Raw genomic sequence first — 23,738 nt, forward strand, 5'->3', positions numbered from 1 at the left:
ACTCATCAGCAGAATTTACAATACTAATTTAAAATATTTCTCACAGTAGATGCATTTGATGTTCTTTGCGTCGCAAAATATTAATTAATGTCATAAAACGGCTTCGGTTGCAACAGCCTACTGTTTCTGAACTTAAGTTTTCCTGGTATTTGTGTACAATGTTTATTAATAAAGTTGAGCAATATTTTTTTAATTTTATAGTGCAGTACTATAGCGTACTTGCAACGGAAAAAATTTCGTTTATTTCATTAAATCTGCTGCTGGTCAAGATGCCAGTGCAAAAACTGTGTTGTACTCTTGTGTTGATGAAAAAGTAGAACCAGTTGAACTACAGTATAAAGGATAGTTTCATCGTTGTTCTAATAATTATGTAGTTTTACGTCATGTATCTGCGCTTGAAGGTATATTGCTTAAGGAATAAAACTAACCTTTTAAATATGACCTTTTATTGTCAGTTTGACATAAAAAATAATTTGGAATTACCTAATTAGATTATACCTCCTAAAGTCTAGGCCAGAGATATAATTTTTAATCAGTTAGTTCCGTAAAATGATTCAGTAAGGTATTAATGCGAAAGTATTACGTTATTCAGCAAAAAAAAACCAGAAATTTTAAATTTGACATAATTTCGTCCTGTTATCCAATTCTATCAAGCGATTGTTTCATTAAAATTATAATCATTTAAACTGTTACAACTTCCTTAATCAAAAATTAAATACAAAACTTGTAAATTAAAATTTCACCAGTCCATTTACAACGCTTCTATTGTTAGCGTTACAGGTATTCGAAAATATTCATAAAGTCGGAGATAATTAATTTTTACAATAGGAAATCTAATAATCGATCGTTTAATACAAGACAACTTTATAATTTTAAACCCAAGGAGTCCAACCTTCGTACATCTTGCATAAATTGTCCTTACTTATTGCTTCCTGCAATACTTTATCAACCTAAAGTACGTTTAATTTAATGAAAAAGAAATCTATAAATATTACAGCAATAATCGAATGTGATTTTTATCCAATATGTTCAACAACTAACTTGTTCAGCGACAGAAAGTTTCTTATCCTGGTGCATATCACGCCCATCTAATTTTACCTTCACTCGGCACCAGACATTGACAGCATAGACATTTCTAGCTTGAATTACTGTTATGGTGATATACACAATTCATGAATAAATCATATTAACAGCATTAGCTGTTAAGGTTAGCAATTATATTCAAGCATAATTTCAAGCAAAACTTAAATTTAAATTACCTTTGCCAGTTTGAGGGTCTCTAGCAAGTTGGTTAGATTTATTGACATTATCTATAATTCAGGTGTTAGGACAACATAGCATCAGCAGGCATATCTGTTAAAACTTTTAGGCATCTACTACTTAATAACAGAACTTCGGGAATTGAATAGTGCTGTATTATCAATTGCAAATATCCGACAAGTTTGACAAAGATAAAAAATGACTTGTCATTACTTCAAGTGATTTAGAAATAATATATTACCGCTATCTCGAGCGCTGTCTACGGATGCTGTATTTACTATCATAGAGTCAGTTTCTGCTTCTACATTAGGATCACCATCTTTTCTGGAATCTATATATCATATATATATATATATATATATAAGAATAAGTATTTGTATGTAAACCCAGCTTGTACGCGAGTACATGGTATGTAGTGATAACTTCTCCAGATCAAACGTTAACATCATGCAAGATAAGATAACTAACTGACCGGATGATAAAGTCTGAGCCAAACTGACAATTTGGTTATGAATCCTATAACAAAATGTAAAAGAACGGTTAGTTATACTGATAAATTGATAACTTATCACTATGATGAGAGGTTTTAGGGGCGTATCATGCAGTCGAGATTCGATATCTACGCTAAGAAACTATGATCATACCCTTTAATGACGTCCCCTAAATGCTCCATTCGGTTTTTTAACAGTTTCATAGAGTTACCATCATTCAGAAAGCTTAAGTCTTCAGGATTCAAGGCATCTTTAGGCATACACACTAGTAAGATAAAAAGTGCACAACTTGTTTAATTAGCCGATTATGGTTTTACTTGTGCATAAACACACATTACGAGAACAGCGAAACGTAAATACGTTTTCTTTCGTGAACTAACACTTTTTAATATCTTTTAGGCATGAATCCATGGTTTCATGAAAGCTTTTAAAAGAATTTATTACTGAACGCGCTATGTTAGACCCTTGTGCTCCTTCGTCCTATTAAATAATAGTTATCGAAATGACGCAATCCATTCTTTAAACTTAGAAATTCCTAAGAAAATACTTCATTGTCACACACCTGCGCAATTGAATCAAGAAAATTACGGATTTCGCTTATCAACGCCTGCTCTTCAGCTACCAGCTTGGACAAATCGCTTATTGCGTTAGACACAGTTTCCTGATAATGTGAAAATGTTAGGTTAAATAATGGCCATTTTAAATGAAAGCTATATACGGTGTAAAAAAATTTAACCTGAGATGATTTCATTGATATAAAGATCAGATCAAACTCTTTGTTGTTTTCGGCTAATTGTAAGCTGGTTTCTTTTAGTTTGTTTTGTATCCAGCCCATTGAAACCGGCTCTTGTATTAACGAGTGCTAATGGAAAATGGATTAAAAACTTAGTTGGTATTTGATAAATTTCTTCTGCTTTTTGGGTATGGCACTTACATAATCTTCTCCAAGGGCTTCATCTAAAATGTCAATATTTGCCTTACAGCGGTCAACATTAAGTAGACATTGCTCATATCTGCAAAATTTACATACAACCAATTAAATCTAATACTGACGTCCAGATTACGCAATTTATAACCTCAGAGTAAATAGAGAAATTTTCTTCTTCAGGGGTTAGGTTATGACTAAAGTCATTATGTATGCTAAAATTTGCTTACCTTGAAGTTAAGTCATTCAAAACAGATACAACAGGTATTCGAAGATCGATATTAATTCTTAAATTGTCGAAGTATAGCAGCCTGTTACACATAGCAAGCATTTCTGAAACTGCTTCATTCTCTTTCTGTTAGTAATAATATCATAGTATAGTCCTGAGATTTAACGAACGTCAAAGTGTGGGGTAATATTTTAATCATAAATAATATCTCTATCAGGTACCGAAATAAGCGTTTTTCTAGATTCCAAACTGTTTTGAAAGCTTTGAAGCGTTGCAGCTATGGAAGGGTTTGCACCTGCAGCCCAACGTAGCTTTTGACTGATAACCGATTCATGAGCATCGTATCCAAGTAGGATATCATTAATTTTCTCACCAATCAGATTGATTCCTTGCAAAGACTGATTAACAAATACAAGCGGAATGACTGTGGTTAACGTACATATTATTAGTCTATTTAATGGAGTAAACTGCTCTTCGTATGTACTTACCTTCTGTAACTTGTCAACTATATTACGGCGAATACCAGATACCTCGGATGCGTGACTTTCCCCAGTTTTAACTAGATTCTTTTCATACATCCACTATATAAGAATTTTATGGTGAAGTAACACGGATAGTAACATTAATAAAACAAAATCTGTAAGCAACTTTACATACATTCGTTCTTACGTTTCAGTCGTAATTTTTTAATGTTAAATCCTTAGATATCAGAACCGTTTTTTCTAACCTGAAATCTCGCCAACTGCAACCAGTAAGTTTTAAGTAAGCTGTCAGCTACAGTCAAATCATGTCGATTTCGGCTATATATCGGAAGGTTCATGATATGCATCATTAAATATGCGATATATCATTTCTAAGGTTTTATGTCCTCATTAAAATCAGTTGGCATACCTGGCTTGACTCTCACTAGACAAAGATACTTCATATTGATCTATTATTTTAACAGCTTCGGAAAATTCATGAGGATCTACTGTACCAATACATAAACTGTAATCCAAAACCTTTCAATAGTATTTCAAGTACAAAGAAAATTTAGAGTGAAGCAAATCATTACTCAATATCGAAGCAAGCTGTTATATTATCTTACATATTTTGCTATTTCATTAATAGTGATAAGTGCATTGTTGGTAGAGCGACTCTCCACTTCATTCGCAATGTTAATATCCATGGCATCCATACTGAACACTAGATACCTACTAAGAAGGCTAGATAAATAACCAACAGTCCTATATTTGACAGACTCTGCAAGGAATTCTTTGATTGGAAACCATAAATAGTTATCGCTTAAAACTTCCAATGTGAATTCATCTTGACTTAGCTGGTTTGAAGGTAATTCCCATATCTCATCAGCATTTAAATTAGTATAAGAAATATAAGACCTGACCCTTCTAAAAAAATTGCGCATGGCAACTAGACGCTTGACAAAAAACAATTGACTTTCCAGTGAGATGCTGCGATTTGTATTCTTCTATCAAATAATCGCGTGAAGAAATGAATGTTAGGTTCTTTATGTATCTAACCATTCATTGTTACTTATCAATTAGCAAAAGGAATAACTTACAATCAATTTTTGGGATACATTGACAACACTAATTGATTTAGCCCAAGTAGGTATATCGAAAGTATAGCTGGATAATTGATTCAGACTTTCATACTCGTTCTCTAATCGAGTAAACAAGCCATCGAAGGCTGCAAATAGCGTGTAACCCTGGTTGCTGGTTGAATCTGTGGGAAATAAAATGGGTACAAGAGACTTCGATTACGAAACAGACATCCTTTATTATAATGAAGCATTTCCTTGTACAGACTCATCTAACTATCATGGTCGTACCTGAATTCCGAAAGGTGGAATAGTTGTCATGTAGCTGATCTATCATTGCTATCACACTTTCAATGTCCTTATAAAATTTAAAATAGTCGTAAGTATAAGAAATTATAATGTAAGATTTTTAAAGCTGTAATTTTACCATTTCTGTGTCTTCATCAGTATATAACTTCCGGACTATCATTTGCATTAGGATTTCAATATCAATATCACAATTATTCAGCACCTCTTCAAATGAATCTATCGCTGTTAAAACGTCGTGATTTTGTATCTGTACCAGTTTAACACTTTCGGATAGTATAACCGATTTAAAGTTAACAATAAAGTCCTAACAGAAAATATACATATCAGTTATCACCCTCGCTGTCCCTTACAAATTAAAATTTGTGATATTGTGATATATTGATTTACCTCCATATGATTGTATATGTTCCAAACAACACTGATAGTATTTGCAATCTCACTAGGCTGCAAAGAATCATTCTTGAAATCGGAACCCTAAGATAATTCAAAAAATGTTCATTAATTTTAAATTGAAATACACGTAAAGTCGCGTTCATTATACCAAATAAAACTAACCGAAAGAAGGAATTGCGCAATTAGTGTATTTTGATATATACAATATACTACATCATATAATGTGTTAAAGAACCAACACTCGCTGCTAATTCTGAGGTTCGTTACTTCTAGCGTTTCTGTATCGGCAAGGAAAAACAAGGCAATTAATCAATAGAATCAAGTCAAACCATTGTTTTCGCTAATGTATACTTCACAAAATAAACAACTGTATACCTGCTATAGTTGTCTCCAATTTCAAAATACGCTCACATAAATTACTCATAGGTATCAAAATTGCGCAAAGGATAGATAATCTTCCCGTACTTAAGGCTGCAAATATGCAACAGAAGATTACTAATAGTACATTTTGCACATAATAAATAAATCATTAACGATTGTGCTAATACTTGTAGCAATTTCATTGATTTTTGCTGTCATTCCTGTTACACTACCAGTATCCTCCTCACGAATTGATAGTTCTTTCTGTAGTTCCATACTCTAAAGTAACAATAGCTGTTTCAGTAAATGTTTTTTAAAACAATAAAATAAAGTTGATTCAATATCAAAGGTACCTTTCTGACTTTTAGGTTGAATTCATTAAATGTCGAACGCAAGCCTCGATGTATTGCCTTTAATACAACAACTTTATTTTCATTTGCGTATATGTCGTCTTCATCAAGCTCCTGGATAGATTCTTTCGCCCCGGTTACTATATCACTAAACCTATAAATAAGTAAGTATACAACAAAGATGAATCAAATAGTAACCATAACCTTTCCATCATTTCCTTATACTGCAAATCATCAATTAGTAAGAACAACATTTGGACAAGATGAAATGATGTTTCACCCTGCAATATTTGAGCATTCCAAGATATCCTTCAACCATGATATGCACACGCAATTGATAGTATACGTTGTACCAGAGAGTGGCATCTGGATTTAAAATTTGATTAAGAATCCGAATGAGCAAATAGCCACTCTAAGCTATCTATACCGACTATACGTTCAAATTTTCCGTAATTACCAAGGATATAATGCTACCATAACTTTTAAGAACATCAACGGAAGTTTTAATATAATTCCTACGCTGTTGAAATAAGCTGATCAATTCGTCTTCCTTTTCTTGACACTATCGTTATAAATTTAGGATGTGGTTGCAGGTTTATTAATACATACAAAGTATAAGAAATCCAATGCTGGTGTCATGTAAAAAAGCGAAGATTAAATACAAACTTGAGAAATTAGTTCAGCTTTACTAATATCTTGCAAAAAATGCGTTACGACATTGAAAGGAGGCGAACCTATAGATAGAAACAATAGCTGAAGATATTATACATAGTAGTACGAGACACCAACGCAAAGTTTAATGCTTACCGAACTCTCCTAATTTAACGTAATCGTTTAGTCTTTCCTTATGATTAATGATAGTATCAATTGAAGTCTACAAAAATTATCATAGTTATTAGGTTAGGAGGTGAAACCAGAGGAAATAAATATTGAAATTTGTGACATTAAAACGACCTCGAAACTTGTCTGCATTGCCTGGCTATTTTCAAGTTCGTTACGAATTTCGTTTGTAACTGAATCGCGTCTATTTATGGCCTCTTGATATTCCTGAATTCTATAAAAGCATAGATACAAAACTTACATAAACAACCACTACAAAACGTCATGTAATATTTATGGAAATACTGGAAGCACTGCGAAAACAATACGATAAGTGATACCCTTCGCCTTCATCACCCTAACAATTCAGCAACAAATTTTACAATGTAACTATCTTCTAAACACAATATCGTTTGCTATGCAGTCTTGGAAGGTATTACGACAAGGTAAACATAACAAATATTACAGCAGTATCAAAAGTATTTTCGACAACCATAGATGTAGCCGTAAATATCCTGTTATAACAGAAATAGTAAAGCTATTTCCACTAATCACTTTATAATACGATTAAAATTTACAAAATAAACTGTGAATGAAATATACGCGTATATATATACATGGAAGACTAATTACCTCTCATATGCACTTCTAAGTGGATGATTTGGGATATTTAAAGCAGCAATTAAGAAATTCTGCAATTTTTTTAATCGTTCCTTTCGTAAGAAGAACTCTTTAGCATTTAGCCAAATGTTCCAGAGAGAATCCAGACGCTGGTTCAGTAAATTGATACTTTCAAAAGTACTTTCTCTAAGATCAAAATATTTTAACAATTCATAAATTCGCCTTCAAAGAGAAGAAACAGATAAAACATTAAGAGCTTTTTAATCTCACCCAACGTCTAACCAAGTTGCTTTCTTTTCGGCAACGGTTGACGAAAACAGTTTAGCAGTAACTTCTCTTTCCATTTCCTTTTTACCTTTATGGTCATCTGTCGTAGCACCACCGCCGTAAAATGCCCCAGCGATACCTCCAACACTACCTGACGTCCAATCAACCAATGGATCATACACAAATGCCTCTAGTAAGGTTAACAATGATTCTCGACCTTGCCGCATAATTTTTAATACATGTTCACAAGATGAACGGAAAGTCCCTTCGATTTGTGTGATGCCTAGCGCTGTCGCAATATTGTTTGTCAATCGAAATGGTACAGTTTCAGGAACTCTTAAACTTTTTCCCTTTTCAAAACACACGTTATAATCGATATGGATGACTTCACCACTTACTAAGTCAATTAAGATATTATCCAAGTGACGATCACCTAAGCCTATTATGTAACCAATCATGGACGAAACGGCAATACTTCTGTTATACGATTGCAATATCTGCCACCAATCAGCGCAACCAATTGACGATGCCCACAATTCCTGCGCTAATAAATCACTCGGAGTTTCAGCATCTAATTCATCATAAACATGTCGCAAAATTGATACTGGCCATTGAGATCTTGGGGCAGACGATGAAATACCTTCTTTTTCAAGCAAAGGCTTTAGTTTATTGTAATATAATTCTGATGGTTTCGTAGTAGCTGATGGTAGCTGTCCGGCGGGGGCTGTGGCAGGAACAGCAGGCTTACCAGCATTATTGACCTGTGAAGATTTTGATGCAGTTAATTCACGCTGCTGCCAACGTTTATAGATTAAATAAAGCGCAGTTGCTCCATCGACCCATTGTATTAGGCCAGACTTCAGTCCTAACGGCGTGACAGAATAATGGCGAGCTCGAAACAAGGGTTTGGGTATTTTTTCAGCACGTGCCAGCATTTTATTAATAACAGCAATTAACTGCATGATTCTTTCATCAAGATGCAAATCTTCTAAACCTTTATATAAGTAAGTGTATACTTTACCATCACTACCAAGCAATTTAATTTTTTTTGGCTTAGTCTTAGTTGGCAAAATGACAATGTCATTTAGAAATGACTGAACAGTTACGATTTTATCTGTGGACGAATCAGTTACGCCAGGTAAAGGAATAACAGATGGATTTAACTTACATAATTGTGGACTAATTTCATTTAAGTTTAACCTCGAGTGCTTTAGTGTATATTTTTGTAACTGACGATATAACTGCCCACAAGCTAGGAAGCTGTCACGTGGATTTAGCGAATCTTTCACAGCACTTAATACATCACGAGTTTTGGAAGAAAACTGTTCCTGAAAGCGGGTTTCATGTACAGTTTCAGATTTTTGATTCGTTATACGATCAATCTGTTCTAGAGCATAAATAATAGGCTTCATTATAGCTGTATGCTTATCGTGAATAATGTCTGCTTTTTCTTTATCATTTAAACTTTCATTTCTCGTAATTCGTTCAATTTCTTCCTCAATTTGTTGTATGCGGCGCTTAAAGCTAGCATTATATTGTGCCACCGTACCAAGCCATAACTCTTCCCATAGTAATGTAATACGACGTAACTCTTGTACAAATATTTGTACTTCACAGACCATCAAATGATGCTGCTTTAGGAAGAAATCTAAAATTTTGTTATAACTAACTTCCATAATATTTAACTCTTTTATTTCTTGACTACTTTGATGTGGGTCTGCAAACTTTTCATCACCAACGTCATCATCAAACCCATCGTCAACAACATCGCCATCGTCATCATCATTTTGATAATCTTCAACATCACCGGCACCACTATTAGCTCGAACACTTCCAAGTACGCGTAGTTTCTTAATGACTGTTTCCGACGTTGTTTGCTTCTTTTGATTCTGCGAGTATGTGGCATGACCAACTACTACAGGGTATATAACGAAATGTGGGGCTTCCTGTGCAATCTGACACAATAACTGGCATATTTTAGTCGTAACATAAATTTCTGGATGATTTAAACGTGAAAATAATTGCGGTGTAATATCTTTCCAAGGCATTACCAAAGTTCGCTTAAAGCCGATATCTAATTCACTAGATAATTCACTAGAATATTTGACAAGAAGACGCAATAATCTCAGGGTGCAAGTGACATGGTTATCCGATGATTTAATACTATGAGTTGTTATAGAACTATCATCACTAGCAATTTGGAGGTACTTAAAGTAAGCAACAACAGATAACTTATAATATTCAAACAATCGAGAACGCGCATTTTGCCAAATTGCAATTAAGGAGTCGATTAAATCCGTAGAATCAGTAACAAGATGAGAAGGCAAAGCTAACTTAAGTTGTCGACGACATAGATCAGGTCCTTCAACAACTGATTTTTCATCAATTCCACTGCTCATTTCATCTTCGGTAGCATTAACGGAATAGTATGGCTTTGATAATACATTAAAGATAGCCTGTTGCTCATTGCCTTTTAATGCAGATGGAAGTAGCGATATAATTTTCTCTTTCTCTTGTCTTATCAATTGCGGAAAGAAATCAATACTAGCTTGATCAACAGTCTTACGACCTAAGCGATAGCACCATCCAGCTAGATAAAACCACGCTTTACTTAGTCTAGGGGCCATAATACAGCTAAGATGAAACAGTTTTCCACACGATGTGTCCCATGAGATAGAATTGTCTTCGTGATTTTGACGAACTATTGGCCAACCAAGCCCATTAACGGCTAATTTATCCTCTAATTGGTTCAAAGTTATCAGATGAGCCCTAGTAAGATCGCTGTCGGCATTAGAATTAATATCAGCAAATAACTGTGGGTTATTTTGTAAGCGTTTAGCTATAGCAATACAAGATTTTGCACACGAAGTTCGCCCAGGATCAGGCCAAGTTGAAATTTCTTCATAAAATTTGTTAAATTGCCATACAGAGTGGATCAATAATTTTATAGCTTGGCCTTCTTGTCTATAATCCATTAAATATTTGGCGGTCTCACGTTGTAATATCATCATTTCGTTCGATAATTTTACCTGATCATTACAAGTCAAGTCATTTAGTTTATTAACTAATTCTTGTACATCATCTAAGGCTTCAGAAACCATTGGTAACTGTTGACCAAAATGAATAACTCTATACATCGCCTTTGTAAGCAAACGTTTAGCCAGTGCATAATTACTTTGCTTGCGTGCAATATGTGCCGTTCTAACGTTGATATTAAGCAAATGCTCAAAAAATGCTGGGTCATTACTTATATCATAAATCGCATCCGAAATGCGTAAAATGTGTTGCCATAATGAAATATCCTGATAAAACTCATTTCCACTTAACATACAGCCCCACATATTGCCCTAAATAGATGATGTAAGCACATAACCTATGTTAGTACATGACATACTTATATTTTAAAATAACATATAACATTAAACCCTATATTTGCCAATGGAGATCCTACCTACCTCATGCCCTTGGATAAAGGACTGAATAAGAAAGATCGACTTTAAAACCATGCTATCAGCCAGACCAACTGGAGATAACCATGGCATGACGTTCGATCTTATCTGATCATGCATAGACTCGATCACAAGATCCAAATTTGGTAAAATTTTAGCACTTGCCGATGTCATGTTCATCTCGTTACATTTGATGTATGCAAAGTTTTTCAGCAGATACATGAATTGTTGGGTTCGGAACTGATGTGGATTATACAACTCCTTGCAATTCTCTAAATGTAGTAGAAAACTACTTATAAGTCATAGAATTACGATACCACAAGAACATATACCAATATTGTTGATAACTGTATACAGTATACCGTAGCGTCCAGATGAATTTGGTAAATAGTAGGGTAGGCTGTCAAAACTATTACTAGCGCCAGCATAATCTTTGCTGTCAAACTTTGTTAATGCTCTGTAGGACAAAGTATAGATAGTTAACATTTACGGAAGATAATATAGCACGATTGAGTAACTACATCTAATCTTACGCTAGAATTTAATAATTAATTTAGCATTATACTTACTCAATCATACTCAATTTGCTTTCATCACAAACTAAGGAGCCTTGAAATAAACTATCGCTGTATTGACTGTTGAGTTCGGATAGTTCTTTCAGCCACGATTCACATTCGTTCCAATCGGATAAATCAATATAGCATGACACAACCTGTAATGTATAAAAGATTTAAATAGTTATGCTCTATTACTTTTACTCAATTGATTCTGAAAGCACATAGACAAATCTTTACTTGCCTTATCAACAAGATACTTTACAATCGATTTATCTAATTTTATCTGATTTCGTATAAGTAAACCAGGAGTTTTAGCTGACACTTCTTCATTATCTCCGCCAATTCGGCATCTTAATGGCTGGTCCAGGTTTAAATATCCTTTCAACGCTGCGCGATACTCTTTAGCCGCATACTCTAACCTATTTGCGTTATGAAAATAGCGGCAATTACTAAATCACAGCAGCATCATGAAATATAATGTAGTTCTACAACAGTTAAAAAAAAGTTTTAAACCTACTTTCCCTGAGCCACTAAGTACCCTCCAGCTATCCATGGCATTCGTACTATATTAGGAGAATCTCGAAGCCAACAGTTTAGTCCTTTGATTGATTCAGGGGAACGCATTTGACATAATGCATCTGATACTATACTAACTACCTGATCAAATTCTAATCCCTATTAAAGACAATTTGTAGTAGTCTTAATATTTCGCAACGAATTTAGTGAGCACCCAAATTTGGTTAAAGATCTTTCTATAATCTCTCAAAAACTACTTTCCAATCAACCTGTTGAGCTGTTGAACTTTTAATGCCATTTAGATATGAAAACCCTTGACGCACTGCAGTAGCTGGATAGCCAGATTTTAAAGCTAAAATGGCAACAGGTCTTCTAAGGTGTGTTAACCACTCCTGACAAGTTGGTCGATTCGTACGGAAAAATAATCGAGCAGCCTAAATAGTCATTTCTTTAGTTGGTATTTGGACTCATAAAAGAATCGCAAACCAGGATGCAAAATTATTATATTACCTTCGTTGTCGGGGCAAGTGTAGTTGCAAAGCCTTCAAAAGCATTATACATTAACTTCTCCAAGCAATCAAAAAACTGTAACATTAATGCTACTCGTAATTTCTTTTCAGCCACATCCTTTGAAGATTCTGCGTATATTAATACAAATCAGCAAAGTATTTATTTAAGTTTAATCGACACCAAATATAATGAAGTATCGCATCTTACTCATAGTGGTTAAAGCCGGTTGCGATCCACTAGAAGTGACTTGAGCCTGATTGTCAACATCAGCTGCAAGCTCTCGTAAAACACCTATTAAAAAATAGTCATTTAATATCTAATGTATCTATTACAACATTTCTGTTCTAATATTACTGCCAATACCTTCAATAGCTTGAAAAGTATCCGCCTGAGCCTTTCCTAAAGGTGTCCGAAGTCGGGATAGGACACAAAATTGCGCTGTTTCCCATGAACACCAAAACCATCGATAACAACTACATAAATCAATCTAAGATTCACAAAAAATGGAAGTAATCACTGGCAAACTACATCATTATAGAACAAATTTTGGACTAAAAATATTTATATTTTTTGATCTATATAAGATGCAATACTAAATTTAGCTGCTACATTGTCATACAAATTAAGCGATAAACCACGATTAAAATCAGACCATGATCATTAAAAATGGTACATGCTTATTTCATTTGCTTTAATTTAAATCTCAATCGATTTTAAGTTCAGTAATAATCCCTTAGGATACTATTTTAAGTATTTCCATTAGAATAGTACCAGCATAGGCAACAACGTCTTCTCTTTAACGTTGCCCTGAGAGAAATGGAACAGTCGTCTTAAATAATCGTTTTCCAAGAATTCACTAGAAAATTCACACGTAAAGAGATGACGTTAATAGGTTAAGGGACATAAATTCAATCTATTAAACTCTACTGCTAAATCCAAATTAGAACGTCTCTGATAGAAAGCATATGTAATGGGACAGCACAACATCTGCATCAAATTAACAGCGTAAATTGTAGCTTATTTATTTACTCGGCTCTCCTTCCATATAGCATAAAATTCATAATGTGATGAAATTGCTTAGGGCTTAAAGTTCCAGTCGAAGTTTTGTTCATGTAAGATTTACATATTGCGAAAATGGTGGCGCCATTTACTGATACGTTAGAATTGATAGTTTGCGACCACGGATGTCTAAACATTAAATTTATTTTATTTCGTCCAACTTTGAATAGATAAATCCAGAAACAATATACTTACCTAGTGGCTACATCAAGAGGTATCAGACGTAAACATTCAATTAGAATTTTAAAACTGTTCTCAAAGCTATGGAATAAAGGCTGCAATTCTTGAACAAATCTGAGATACGAGATAAAGAACAGAATAGCGATTCATTAATTACTAATAAAAATTCGAGCAGTACGCGACTTTTGATTAAGGTATACTACTTTACCGAGCGCAAAAAGACACCGTTACACTCTTTAATTCCAGTAATTTACGGATGCATTTCGTAGCCGTCAAACGCATACTTTCTTCCGTGTGGAATACTGATATAGAAAGGTCCAAGAATGAAAATATTACTATTTGCTAAACGATAATAATGTAATATAGCTTAAAAAATTAAGCATCATGTAGAAGTCCTTACGTATAGGTAGTATTGGATTAGCCACAATGTCAAGGTTGCAAGGTAGATCGACATCTTTTCGTGCAACTAAATCTGCTATTTCAAGAATCCAACCTAAACAAAACTTTCTAGTATACGCAGTAAAATTGAATAGAAAATTTTAGGTTCTAAATGTGAAGTAACAATAACTGTATCAATATTTACTTGCTATCCACTGAAACCAATTCTTGACGTAGGACGTTGGAAACGCAGGTAACGGTAGCCTTTAAGTGCTTATTTAGTACTGAAATGCTGAAATCAAAGAACCATGTCAACGTCTTATTGCCTTGAGCAAATAAATAGCATTTTATGCATAAATCATATTCGTTTTTGGAGCGATAACTTACTCTTTACATAAATTATGCATGCAATATAGGAGGGTAAAGTGCGCCACGGGATATCTAAGGGCTAGCTCAGTAAGCATTTCAAAGGCTTTTAAATAAAGCAACGGTAGCTGTTTTTTCTAAAATTTCAATAAAGTTATAATTACTATTTAAGAATTGAGTACAAAATATATTAACGTATGAAAACTACAACAATTCAGACTAGCTATTAGGCTTAGATATATATGGTTTAGTGGTTTCGAGATTATACCACTGATAAGACACAATATTAAGCTTACGTAAAGAGAAAAATTAAAATTTACTTCGAGAAGAATTAGAATTTCATTTTACCTTTAAATTTAAGACATCTTTAGTGGATAAGATTTGCAAGTAAAAGACAATAGATTTTTCAATATCAGAAGTGCCAATATGCTCAATCGCTTGATTTACACTAGATGACGATCGATTTATTTTACTGTCGTGATTTCCACGAAGCTTGTCAACTGCGGTCATCTTTAATTCTTTAACCCGAGACATTAGACGATCTACAATCATACTATTGATAGAAACAAAGGCTAAGAACACAATTTTAAGCAAAATTTTTATCACCATAGAACTACCTAAATATATCGTCATTGATACAATCGGAGGATTCCAAAAGTAACGAGACGTAGATATTCAGTAATGTCATTAGCACCTAGGAACAAAAACAACCTGTATTAGCTCGGTTATGCATACAGGTTCAGTAGTGGTACTGACTGAAACAACTTCAGATGCGGTAGAGAGGCAGTGCATAATTAATGATAGATAACGATGATTACATAAGGTTCTTGGGGAAAGCTAATTTTATTATACTTGTACTCAATTCAATGCGTGCTGTTAATATTAGAAGAATGATTCAATTTTACAAATACAGTAAGGTTGTAGCTAAACCCATCGTTAATGAAACGTACAGTACACAGGTAATCTAGATAGATTGGTACATACATTGTAATGACGAAGGACTGATTTTTTAATTTATTTTATATTCCTACTCCATCGTTTCCGTCACCTGTGACAGAAGTTCCATATTTGCGACTATCTCAAAATGTTAATTTAAGACCTAACACTGGAAACTACGTACAATGTAAATTTCTACACTTCAGTAATGAGATACAAAGATTATAGTAATTTCCATAATATTTTAAAATTTACTGAAGGCAGTAGTAGATATCCCATTCACCATCTAAGCACAGCAATGTAACCTCCTAGTAAGGCAACGAATCAACACGCTGTTACTCTAAACTAAGAAGAACTGCTAAAGTCAGCTGAATTGTGTAGTGATTATATTTGTTAGCCATTACTACATAAAATTTACTTGTATCATTTCAATTTATGTATATCTCTATATAAAGTGCTCTATTTCAATTGTAGGCTTTTGCTAACTTACCTTCATATTGCTGGAGCATTCTAACTCTATCAATGCTGATACTGATTTAATACGTTTTATTAAAGAAAATTTCCAGGTTTCAACCGAGATCACTTTCACCTACATCAGCAGGATATAATTATAACATATAAACATTATTTATTTCTTAATTGCAATAAGATTTAGACATGCTCCATTATGGAATATTACCAACCTCGTTAATAAATAGTAATACTGACAAGGTAGCGGCATCAGAAGATCTACACCACCGGCTCTGCATCTGATCGAAAGCATAATCCAGTATGGTTTCACACAATGATACAAAGTGCTTTTGTTGATATTTAGCCAGAACAATTATGCAATTATTTGCTAAAATTAAAAAAAAATTATGAGAAAAACTCAAGTATTAGCAAACCGTGATGACTGTAATCTACAGTACTGTCTATGATAATATCCAATTTTTTCATGTCGTCTATACTTTACTTGCTAAACAGCATTCTTGCAGTGAACGCTTTAGATAACTATTTCCACATTGAATAATACGTCCACCAAGCTATTACAACAATGCAAGTATTACAGAGGGACAATGTCCTGCAGATTAAAAATTACTGATAATACTCAAAATAAAGTATGAATTTAACCTTATGAAAGTGGGCTACTTGAGTCGATATCACCGGGGTTGCATGGAGGCATTGAACAATAATAGTAAAGACGCTACAGAATCCAAAATAATATAGATAAACGATCAAACTCTAGCTTTTATCACAGATAAGATAACGATTATTGTTCCTTTTAAACAAACGGCATAACTACAGCAGATATTGCATACCTGCACAATGCGGGAACTTTTACGAGTAGTTCAGCATATGACGTTGATGTGGTAGCTTTATTATTTAATTCCTAAGATTATACAAATATGAGCTGTTCACTTTTAAGACCAATTGTTACTGCTCCATGATAAGCTCCATTATTAGCTATGACCTCTAAATTTATCATTGCATCGAAATATAATAGATACACGCTCAGTTAATTAAAGTAGACCTTAACATAGGCTTCCATATCTTCAACAAACTGTTCCAGTAAATTTAAAGAAAATGATGCTTCTAAGATCCAATATGTTTTGAAGTTGATCAGAGTATCTGCATTTTGAAGTAAAAATATCAGATAAGTCGGTTTAATATTTATTAACAGCAATAGAAACAACTACTGTGTTATTTTTTTTATTTTAAAATTTATATTATCAAGTATTTGATACTCAATAACCAACCTTTAATACATTTCTTAACAATCGCTGGTTGCGAATTATCCAGTAACCAGCCAATTAAGATGTCTACAAAGTTCTATAACAAAGGAACCAAGAGAGCAAGTTTAATTACGTGAAGTAATCAAATATTAAATTTCAATACCTAAATTTTATTAATAGGACAGTTGCGTATTCTTGTAGAGTATAACAACGTTAAAATTTTTACCTTGAAGTGATTTTTAAATATATGATTATAATGCTTCAATCCATCAATAATTTGTACCAGGCATACCAAGACACCTTCAGGCAAGGTCCAAGGAAGAGAAAAATGTTGGAATTGATAAAATTAGAAGGGAAATAATTTGTATTCTAACTTACTGCTGTCATCAGCGCTTTCCAAGTAGTCTCTAGTTTTGTTCATGATAACCTAGCAAGACGAGAAACATGTTTATGCATGTATAATCGATTTCAGAAATTATTCCCCTGCTCCAATGCATACGTTACAAAATAAGCTAACTAATAATCATGCACTTTAATATTTAGGAAATCACCATTACGAATAAAAGCTAATTAAGACTCCTACCGCTGCCAATGGTTGAAAAGTTTGTTCCGTAGCATCTAATTGTAAAGCCTATTTGCAAAAAATTTAATTAACAAAACAACAACATATGGGATTTATGTCTATCACTTCTTTATAAATACTATTATTACTATTTGATAGCAAGGAGTCAATTTAGAGCTATTTCCATAAATACATGTAAAAATGGATTTTGTATTGGAGGTACTCTCTACGTGTACACATCCTACAAAACATAGATAGGGATAGCTTTTAACTCACCTTGATAATAGCCTGCAGGAAGTAAATATTTGTTTGACGAGGTAAATTTTCATCTCCAGCTTTGGAAAGTAATTTATCAAAGAACCTACATAAAATTGTTTACCGTAACGTCGAAAGTAAAAGAATGCTAAGATCGGGAAATATTGAATATTGAAAGTTGCATAATGTTAGTCATCCTATTACATTTGACTATCTCTGCCCATTGCCTTGCCAACATATCCCAGGCACAACGACGTTTCCTGTTTTAATTCATTGGAATTGCTAATTATTATCCCAAGAGAAGACGAAAGAAAAGTTGTTAGCTTCTACTGTAAATCTGCAATTAAGTTCATACACCGTATGTATATTCTAGTTAGATTAAGAAATGTTCGTATCCATTACAAATACTAACTTTTGATGTAATAGAATATCTTCGAAAGAGCTGGTAATGGCTGAAGCATATTTTCTGATTACCTAGGTTTAATTAGAGGAGAATTTGATCTTATTTTCGATTACGAAATCATCATCTTGGCTAGTCTCAATAATCAAGCAAGATTTAGAGTAGACGGAACGTTCAGTTTGTTTGTGTAGCACCCATCCATAGCAAAGAGTATTCATATTTCGACTTTACCTCGATCGATTCCGGCAGCAGACAGCATTGTTGAAATCCTATAGCAGCTTTTTTACGATATAACTGATCGTCACTACTAACAATAGTCTTTAAAAATCGTGATATCTCAGCATTCTGGAGAGGAATAGCATCGACAGTGGGTATAGCTCTTTTCACTAGCCCTAAAAATACAACATTGTTTATAAATGGATTGCATTGAAATAGAGTAGTCATACATTATATCATCAAAAGTAAACCGTAAGGATCATTCTCAGAGCAGGTTATCTATTTAATATGGTTTACCTTAACTATTCTACCTATGATAACCGTCTAATATGTCATATTGAAGTGAAATAAGTAATACTGTCGACAAAGTAAGCGTGATGGAAAGGGCAGTCCTTGGTTACATGCTTATGATAACATCTAAACTATTCATTATTGTGCAAATGACTACTTGTACCTTTGACAATCAACATGCTAGGTTTCCACTTTACAAGATCGAACAGCCTAATTATAAATGTAATTTATAATTGTTCCATTATTGTAGAAACGACTCCTCGTTAGTCTAACAACTACCTTGGTAGGTCTTACAGCCTACAATACCATGGCTAAATGATGACTAAATGATGTTACTACAATAATAGTCATAGTTACAACGTGGATTATTGGTCCAAATCAAGCCATAGTGCAAGTAAACTACAGTGCATGGACAAGGAAGGGGATCGCTTTCAAGCCAACAAGGTTGAAGAATTTTACAACAATACTAATATCAGTGACGATCCAAATTACTTCTGGGAGTCAAGTTATACTGTAGGCAAAACGAAGTATAGCAAAGATAGTCATGGATTCTTTACTCTATACTAGAGCGTCTACGATATCAATTGTTCATGATAGAGGAAGGAACTGCCCGTTACTTTGACAACCAACGAAGGTAATAAGTCTACAAACAGCGGTTGAAATGTCTTCCACAATAACAACCTGGATTACTTGATGGATGGTCTTTGGCCGTATATTGATGGCGTGCCTGATGCCTCGTTGCACTTCTACTATAACTTGCATGGCCATCTGCATCAACTTCGCGACGTCCACGGTATTTCTTCTCATCGTCATTTTGATTACCAGCAGCATCCCCATGATAACGATGATCCGACGATGAATGCCAACGCTTGGATGAATTTTTCGACGGTGGCCTTGCGCTCATACTCTACACTGGATTAGTCTAGTTGTAATCCGTTCTGCTCAACTATAGAAATGATCAAAGGACCAAGTCAGTATCACAAAAGCAAATGGAAAACTTTGTATTTGATAGCATGATAACATGAGAGAATACTATTGCAAATTAGACAAGAAGCAGCAGAACAACACCGTGTGTACTCCATTGCCTTAACCAAAGGTATACCGGTACAGTGTCTGTTTACTCACCGTTGCAGTAAAAGATGGAATAAAATTCTAGATCAATCCACTAGTATCCATATACTAATTATTCTATTCGGTTAAATTGACATTCAATGGTGTTCAAATTATCCTTGAAAAGCTTTCCTACAGCAGCCTTGGCATGAGAATTCAAGAAATGCAATTGGCCTTGTTAGCCATCATCTCCATTTGCTTCCAAAGTTTTGCAGCTGCTTGTTTAGGTCTGCTCGTACTGTAGGTGACACACTGACACAGTGACACATACTGCAAGCTGAAGCACCGATTGACAGTGTGCTACAGTACGTTCGTACTTGCATTGACGCCTACCAAGTCCGTTCAACCAACATACTGTGTCACTCTTGGATAGGGGTCACCCGCGGACGCTTCAGTACCGTGGTCCAAAGTGACACAGTACATTAGCGCAGTGACTGACACTTACGACACGACGTGCTGCGTACTTGCCATAGACTCCGAAATACTTGCCAGCATTGAATAGTCCTAGACTGACGTTTTTGTAGTGAACGAGCACCCTGATAATGACCCACTTGCTGCATGACGTACTGTAGTACGATAGTCCATAGCATTGAGTATCGGGTATCAAGATAGTCTATGAGCCTACACTCCAGTATGCTCACTTTGCCGCCGCTGAGTCAATGTTAGGGTTTGTCGGGTGGCGAGGAAGGATTTCAACGAGCAAGAAAGTTCCTCAGATCGCCAATATTGGACGAGTTGATGGCGGCATACTGACTTTCTAGTTCAAGTCCAATCGTTAGTGTAGAATAGAAATTGCTATACTCTATCCAGGATTGGACATGAAGAGTAGCAATGGCAGTCGTAGAGACTTGTGTACTACCCCGCATGAACATGGAAATAGTCCATGCTTACCGTGTAGGCAGCGAGTACTGCAGATCGCCAATTTTGGACGAGTTGATGGCGGCATACTGACTTTCTAGTTCAAGTCCAATCGTTAGTGTAGAATAGCAATTGCTATACTCTATCCAGAATTGGACATGAAGAGTAGCAATGGCAGTCGTAGAGACTTGTGTACTACCCCGCATGAACATGGAAATAGTCCATGCTTACCGTGTAGACAGCGATTACTGCAGGTCGAGAGACGAATGGTATGACTAGTTTCAACTTGATTTCCAGTGCCTAATGAAAAGTTCAACAAAGTTCTAAATTAGATCCAGCAAGATAGGCCCTCAGATCGCCAATATTGGACGAGTTGATGGCGGCATACTGACTTTCTAGTTCATGTCCAATCGTTAGTGTAGAATAGAAATTGCTATACTCTATCCAGGATTGGACATGAAGAGTAGCAATGGCAGTCGTAGAGACTTGTGTACTACCCCGCATGAACATGGAAATAGTCCATGCTTACCGTGTAGGCAGCGAGTACTGCAGATCGCCAATATTGGCCGAGTTGATGGCGGCATACTGACTTTCTAGTTCATGTCCAATCGTTAGTGTAGAATAGAAATTGCTATACTCTATCCAGGATTGGACATGAAGAGTAGCAATGGCAGTCGTAGAGACTTGTGTACTACCCCGCATGAACATGGAAATAGTCCATGCTTACCGTGTAGGCAGCGAGTACTGCAGATCGCCAATTTTGGACGAGTTGATGGCGGCATACTGACTTTCTAGTTCAAGTCCAATCGTTAGTGTAGAATAGAAATTGCTATACTCTATCCAGAATTGGACATGAAGAGTAGCAATGGCAGTCGTAGAGACTTGTGTACTACCCCGCATGAACATGGAAATAGTCCATGCTTACCGTGTAGACAGCGATTACTGCAGGTCGAGAGACGAATGGTATGACTAGTTTCAACTTGATTTCCAGTGCCTAATGAAAAGTTCAACAAAGTTCTAAATTAGATCCAGCAAGATAGGCCCTCAGATCGCCAATATTGGACGAGTTGATGGCGGCATACTGACTTTCTAGTTCAAGTCCAATCGTTAGTGTACTGTAGAATAGAAATTGCTATACTCTATCCAGGATTGGACATGAAGAGTAGCAATGGCAGTCGTAGAGACTTGTGTACTACCCCGCATGAACATGGAAATAGTCCATGCTTACCGTGTAGGCAGCGAGTACTGCAGATCGCCAATTTTGGACGAGTTGATGGCGGCATACTGACTTTCTAGTTCATGTCCAATCGTTAGTGTAGAGCAGAAATTGCGATACTCTATCCAGAATTGGACATGAAGTGTAGCAATGGTAGTCGTAGACTTGTATATGACATATACAGTATTACTCCGCATGAACATGGAATAATCCATGGTTACCGTGTAGACAGCGATTACTGTAGGTAGAGAGACGACTCGTATGACTAATTTCAGGTTGATTTCCAGTCGCTAGCCAAGAGTTCAAATTTCTAGACTATATCGAGAATTGGACGTTCAAAGTAGCAACTGCAATAGATAGTAAACAAGACAATGTACCGGTGATAGCGTTAGTTTAATATTGCTAGCTCAAGTTTCATGTCCATGCCTTAGAGGAGAGTCCAATTCCTCTACTACTATACGAGTATATCAAGAATTGAATATTAGGACTCGAGGAGAGGCAACTGGAGTTGTAGTGGGAAACTCCTATACTACGTGTAGATCGAGAATAGGGTACGGAGAGTTATCACTGCAGTAGTCAAAACTCCTATATTAGATCGAGAATAGGATAGGGAGAGCTATCACTGCAGTAGTCAAAACTCTTATACCAGATCGAGAATAGGATAGGGAGAGTTATCACGGCAGTAGTCAAAACTCCTATACCAGGTCGAGAATAGGATAGGGAGAGTTATCACTGCAGTAGTCAAAACTCCTATACTAGATCAAGAATAGGATAGGAGAAGTAGCCACTGCAGCACTCAACAACTCCTATACTGTAGTATATCGTGTTTAGAAGTTTGTATGATTGCGAGTAAAATCGACTAACTAAAGGCTATGCATCAGCGATGACTTGAAAATCAATTACTGTAGCAATAAGTCTTGACCCTCGAATTCATCGTCATTACAACTGCAATAGCGTTGGGTAACATGAATTTTATTATTGACATGCTGTAGTCAATAGAGTCAAGTTTGCAAGCAAAACATGACTAAAGTCAATATTGCACATATGCCTTTCATCAAGTCTATGGCGCTGGATCAGAGTAATCGCTAATAAAGCCCTGGTGATTATCTATTCGTTTGTAGACTGTCAATATTGAATATCATTTGGCAAGAATCGCTTGCATCTTTATCTCGCCGGATCGAAGACGCCAATCATGTAATAATACCATGCAGCAATGATAGCCATACTAGCTATTTACAAACCAATTGCTAAGAAAAGGTTACACAGTAGACCGGGATTGTCCATTCCTATTTTTGAATAAATCACCAAGTAGTATAAGTCGTCCATTCTTGTTTATAAATAAAAGACGATATAGTTTGTATCAAGTTGTCCATATCTATTAATAACAAAACCCAGCCCTTAGCATTGAATAGGTCGAAGAATCGATTTTTTTATATCCTAATATAGCGCTACACTTGGCAATCTATTCATCTTTTGATTGCTAGTATGTCTTGCTTACTAAGGGTAGTATTAAGAGTAGAAATAGTTCTATAAGTTATACCGTTGAATCGTAAGCGGTGGCGTGAACATGGTAGTAGTTATGTGTAACATGCTTCTCAAGTTA

The 23,738-nt window shown here is 35.1% G+C and overlaps 1 protein-coding gene across 1 annotated transcript; it reads right to left on the minus strand.

The window, feature by feature from the left end:
• Nucleotides 1-872: 872 nt before the first annotated feature.
• TRIADDRAFT_60833 (uncharacterized protein) lies at nucleotides 873-22,202 on the minus strand (the record flags this gene model as incomplete). Its single annotated transcript, XM_002116833.1, has 68 exons — nucleotides 873-950; nucleotides 1,042-1,148; nucleotides 1,260-1,310; nucleotides 1,502-1,591; nucleotides 1,733-1,776; nucleotides 1,905-2,016; nucleotides 2,132-2,231; nucleotides 2,314-2,412; nucleotides 2,488-2,613; nucleotides 2,686-2,764; nucleotides 2,907-3,031; nucleotides 3,127-3,303; nucleotides 3,394-3,486; nucleotides 3,633-3,705; nucleotides 3,797-3,906; nucleotides 3,993-4,373; nucleotides 4,467-4,630; nucleotides 4,737-4,803; nucleotides 4,873-5,058; nucleotides 5,142-5,228; nucleotides 5,310-5,425; nucleotides 5,523-5,618; nucleotides 5,696-5,786; nucleotides 5,861-6,011; nucleotides 6,062-6,138; nucleotides 6,315-6,419; nucleotides 6,524-6,591; nucleotides 6,665-6,731; nucleotides 6,812-6,911; nucleotides 7,310-7,519; nucleotides 7,568-9,198; nucleotides 9,406-10,911; nucleotides 11,020-11,285; nucleotides 11,376-11,470; nucleotides 11,583-11,725; nucleotides 11,833-11,989; nucleotides 12,088-12,245; nucleotides 12,597-12,724; nucleotides 12,804-12,887; nucleotides 12,960-13,083; nucleotides 13,368-13,452; nucleotides 13,851-13,949; nucleotides 14,120-14,177; nucleotides 14,236-14,342; nucleotides 14,419-14,505; nucleotides 14,601-14,716; nucleotides 14,928-15,132; nucleotides 15,197-15,273; nucleotides 16,006-16,104; nucleotides 16,199-16,353; nucleotides 16,468-16,537; nucleotides 16,626-16,698; nucleotides 16,814-16,884; nucleotides 17,026-17,123; nucleotides 17,252-17,324; nucleotides 17,454-17,527; nucleotides 17,606-17,654; nucleotides 17,811-17,858; nucleotides 18,066-18,150; nucleotides 18,457-18,518; nucleotides 18,676-18,836; nucleotides 19,633-19,858; nucleotides 20,526-20,627; nucleotides 21,151-21,219; nucleotides 21,449-21,512; nucleotides 21,647-21,710; nucleotides 21,845-21,913; nucleotides 22,148-22,202. 68 exons carry the CDS (start codon nucleotides 22,200-22,202, stop codon nucleotides 873-875), a joined length of 10,323 nt encoding a protein of 3,440 aa, XP_002116869.1.
• Between the last annotated feature and the right edge of the window lie 1,536 nt (nucleotides 22,203-23,738).

Source organism: Trichoplax adhaerens, genomic scaffold (assembly GCF_000150275.1).
Source record: "Trichoplax adhaerens TRIADscaffold_18 genomic scaffold, whole genome shotgun sequence".
In the NCBI taxonomy this organism is placed as follows: domain Eukaryota; kingdom Metazoa; phylum Placozoa; class Uniplacotomia; order Trichoplacea; family Trichoplacidae; genus Trichoplax; species Trichoplax adhaerens.